The following is a 4,436-nucleotide window of genomic DNA, read 5'->3' on the forward strand; positions in this document are numbered from 1 at the left end:
TTTAAGAATATACTTAAATTAAGGGAAAATTTCAGAAAAGTACAATTATCTTATTATACTTTCAACGTCCTAGGCTTTTGTTTTTAGTCGATCTCAAAACGAATGTTAAATTTCTGTAATTAGAAACATCATACTTTTAAAATTTCTCTTTTACGTTTAATAAAATGATTTATAGCTACATAAATATTTATATTTTGCTTTAGATCACAAATTTTAAAAGTGTGTCAACAGTAATAGTTAATATATGGAGTGGAATGAAATAAGAGGAATATGTGCAAACCCCCAAAGGTAAGCATACATCTAGCCTTGGCGTATAGGCAAGGCACCATTTCCTATTTTAAACGCCTCTATAAGCAATATCCAACTTGCTCTTTTCTAATTCCCAATTTCCTCTCTAGTGGGATTGTAAATCAGTTTGAAATTTCATTATTATTGGCAGGAAAACATAGTCGCGCAATAAAGTGTTCAAGATTGCGCGACTAAAGTTACCTGTCATGGTGTTGAAAAAGATAACCATGCGAGTCAAAACAATTGTCACGACACCTTTCAAGAAACGTTCCAAACACTATATATTACCTCCTCCTCAGCCACATCCTGAGCCACCACCTCCTCAAATTAGTCCACCAAAATCCCCTGAAATGTCTCCACCACCACCACAACAAATTAGGCCATTGTTACAACCTTTTCTGTTTCCAAAAGCAAAATCCACTATCCTTCCTGAGCCGTCTCCATTTTTCACTCATAATCTCTTATCAAGTCCATTGCCTACAAATTCTTTCTTTCAAAACTTTGTCTTGAAAAATGGTGATCAGCCTGAATACATTCATCCATATCTTATAAAATCGTCGAATTCATCTCTTACTATTTGTTACCCACCTCAGTTCCATAATCCTTCATTCATTTACCAGATATTCAATGCTGATCTCACTATTTCTATGTTGAATAATCCTAATCCAAATGCACCTCATGTTATTTCATCATTTAGTGATCTTAGTGTTACGTTGGACCTTCCATCGAGTAATCTTAGGTTCTTTCTTGTAAGGGGATGTCCTTTTGTTACTTGTAATGTCATTGTTGATGTTGCACTTAAGATTTCTACAATTCATGCTATTCTTGAATGCTCTTGGAATGCTACTCTCACCAAATATACTATTAAACTGAACAATGGCCAAACATGGATTTTGTACGCGTCTTCACCCATCAATTTGAGCAATGATATGAATAATATCACTTCTAGTGAGTTTTCGGGTATAATAAGGATCGTTCTCTTGCCAAATCCTGACTATGAACCAATTCTTGATCGGTTCAGTTCTTGTTATCCTAAATTTGGCAATGCTGATTTCAGCCAGCCATTTTGCGTCGAGTACAAGTGGGACAAGACTGGATGGGGGGACTTGTTGATGGTTGCTCATCCCCTGCATCTACAACTGCTCTCGAATCGTTCAGTTATTATCTTGGAGGATTTTAAGTACAGTAGTATTGATGGTGAGCTTGTTGGCATTGTTGGAGACTCGTGGCTATTGAAGAGTGATCCGATTTCTGTTACATGGCATTCAATTAAAGGTGTAAAGGAGGAGTCTTGTTCTGAAATAATTGATGCTTTGAGTAAGGATGTCGCGGACCTGAACTCAACGTTAATCTCAACATTGTCATCATCATCTTACTTTTACGGGAAGTCAATTGCAAGAGCTGCAAGGCTAGCATTGATAGCTGAAGAGGTTTGTTACGTTGATGTTATCCCAACAATCCGCAAATTCTTGAAGGATACAATTGAACCTTGGTTAGATGGTACTTTCGAAGCAAATGGTTTCTTTTATGATTCAAAATGGGGTGGAATTGTAACTAAACAAGGTTCAATGGATTCCGGTGCTGATTTTGGATTCGGAGTATATAATGATCACCATTACCACATTGGTTATTTCCTTTATGCTATTGCAGTGCTTGTCAAGATAGATCCAATGTGGGGAAGAAAGTATAGACCACAAGCTTATTCTCTTATGGCGGATTTTATGAACTTAAGCAGGCGAGAAAATTCACACTATACGCGGTTGAGGTGCTTTGATTTGTGGAAATTGCATTCTTGGGCAGGGGGATTAACTGAGTTTGCTGATGGAAGGAACCAAGAGAGCACGAGTGAAGCGGTGAACGCGTACTATTCAGCAGCTTTAATGGGATTAGCATATGGTGACACTCATCTTGTTGCCATTGGATCAACTCTTTCAGCAATGGAAATTCATTCAGCACAAACTTGGTGGCATGTTAAAGAGGAAAGCAACTTGTATGTAGAGGAATACACGAAAAATAACCGTGTGGTCGGAGTTTTATGGTCTAATAAAAGGGACAGTGGCCTTTGGTTTGCTCCACCTGATTGGAAAGAATGTAGACTTGGTATTCAGGTTTTACCTTTATTGCCTATTACTGAAGTTGTATTTTCTGATGCTCAGTTCGTGAGAGAGTTAGTCCAATGGACAACGCCAGCTCTAGCAAGACGAGGTGTTGGAGAAGGGTGGAAGGGTTTTGTGTATGCTTTAGAAGGGATGTATGATAAAACAAGTGCTTTGGAGAAAACAAGAAGATTATCTAGTTATGACGATGGAAACTCGCGTACAAATCTTCTGTGGTGGATTCATACTAGAGGTGATGAAGCAGAGGAATGTGACAGAGGAAACAATTTCTGCTGGTTTCGACATTACTCTCTTTGAAGTTAATTATGGCATATAATGTAACCTTAAGGTATAATGTATGTACTTCTTTATGCTTTTAATATGGATTGTATTACATACACAAATTGTTATTGTTACTAAATAAATGATCAAGCTTGGAATTAATCTACAATTTTAAGACATCTCCAAAACTGAATAATCTGCACTAAGTCTATGCTGCAAACAGTTTTCATGACCATGTGGCTTTAGGAATGAAACTGGTCCTCTATATGAAGGATACTACTGAATTAGCAATTTATGTGTTAACAATCATCAATATAACCAAGATAGAGGACTCGTGCCGTTTAAAAGAACAATCATTTGATTTTCATTCTTGCTCTCCCTTAGCAGCGGGAAATGAGTCTATCTATCTGCCTAGCTAGTTGGATCTGAATCTGCTCTATAGTTATCTAATCTCTTTATTTTCCTACCTCCCCTACGAAGGAAAGTACAAAGGAAGTTGTTTCAAAGTTGAAGGGGATCGTTCATTCACTATACGTCTATAATTTCATACATAAAGAGGAGGATTAAAAACTCATTGATCCCCTTACCCTCCGTGGGGATCTTCACTCACTCTTCTCTTACTTTCCCTACTTCTAGAAAAAAAAATGTTGAGCAAAAGCAAGATGTCAAATTATATTTGGAACTCTAGGAAGATGTTTATATATATAAAACAGGAAAATAATATATTAATGCTTATGCTATGAACTTGTGCCTTCATTTTCTTAGAGCTTCACGTGGAACCTCCCTCCCTCCTTTTTATTTCTTCAAAGATCTGATTATTTGTTTAGAGTATTTATACTCCCTCTTGATCAAATTATTTGTCATGTTTTTTCTTGAAAATGTGCCTTAAGAAAATATTAATTAAGAGAGGTTTTTGATTATTTTACTCTTAATTGACTTTTAAGATATAGCTAGCGTTTGGTGTTCTCAAACAGTTTTGAAAAATCAAATTTAGGTGAAGTTTAGACTGAAGTTTTTAAAATGTATTTGACCATAGTTTTTCAAAACATATTTTACTTTTAAAAAAAAATGAAATATGACATATACCCTTAAGTTCTAAGAGCTATCAAAAAATCAACTGTACCAATACCAAACAAACGTAGTTGCTAATCCCAAATTGTGAACTGATTACATTCATTATCATTGTCAAAACACATTATAATTCCATATATAGATATAGAGAAGGAAGTTTGACACAAACTTATCATTTTTGTAATGAATTAGATAATACATTATTTTAAAATCATATAATATTTTAATAAAAATGACTAATAACACAATCATTAGTTATTACTATCTCCGTCCCATATTAGATGGATATCTTACTAAAAATATTTGTCTCATATTACTTGATCACTTACTAAATCAAGATAGAATTTATTAAATTTTTCCTATTTTACCCCTACAATTAATATGACATTTTGAATGTAAACAATTCTCAATACTAGCTATTTATATACTTTATGTATATTACATTGATATAAATAAAGGGCAAAATGATAAAATCTTTCAATGTATTAATGATTTCTTAATCACCGTGTAAAATTGGATATGCCTATCTAATATGGGACGGAGATAGTATAATTTGTCAAATTACAATTAGTTATGAAGCTATGTAGGACATCAAAGACTTTATATATTGACAAGGATTTACAAATTTGTTTTTTGTTTAATATACATTACAAGCAAATATTTTTCAAGGATATGAGAGACCTCATCTATTGATTAGGG

The 4,436-nt window shown here is 34.4% G+C and overlaps 1 protein-coding gene across 1 annotated transcript; it reads left to right on the forward strand.

The window, feature by feature from the left end:
- The first annotated feature begins 308 nt into the window (after window positions 1–308).
- Window positions 309–2,835, forward strand: LOC129896672 (glucan endo-1,3-beta-D-glucosidase 1-like). Its single transcript, XM_055972611.1, has one exon. It carries the CDS (start codon window positions 495–497, stop codon window positions 2,700–2,702), a length of 2,208 nt encoding a protein of 735 aa, XP_055828586.1. The 5' UTR covers window positions 309–494; the 3' UTR covers window positions 2,703–2,835.
- Window positions 2,836–4,436: the final 1,601 nt, after the last annotated feature.

Source organism: Solanum dulcamara, chromosome 7 (genome assembly GCF_947179165.1).
Source record: "Solanum dulcamara chromosome 7, daSolDulc1.2, whole genome shotgun sequence".
NCBI classification, from domain to species: Eukaryota; Viridiplantae; Streptophyta; class Magnoliopsida; order Solanales; family Solanaceae; genus Solanum; species Solanum dulcamara.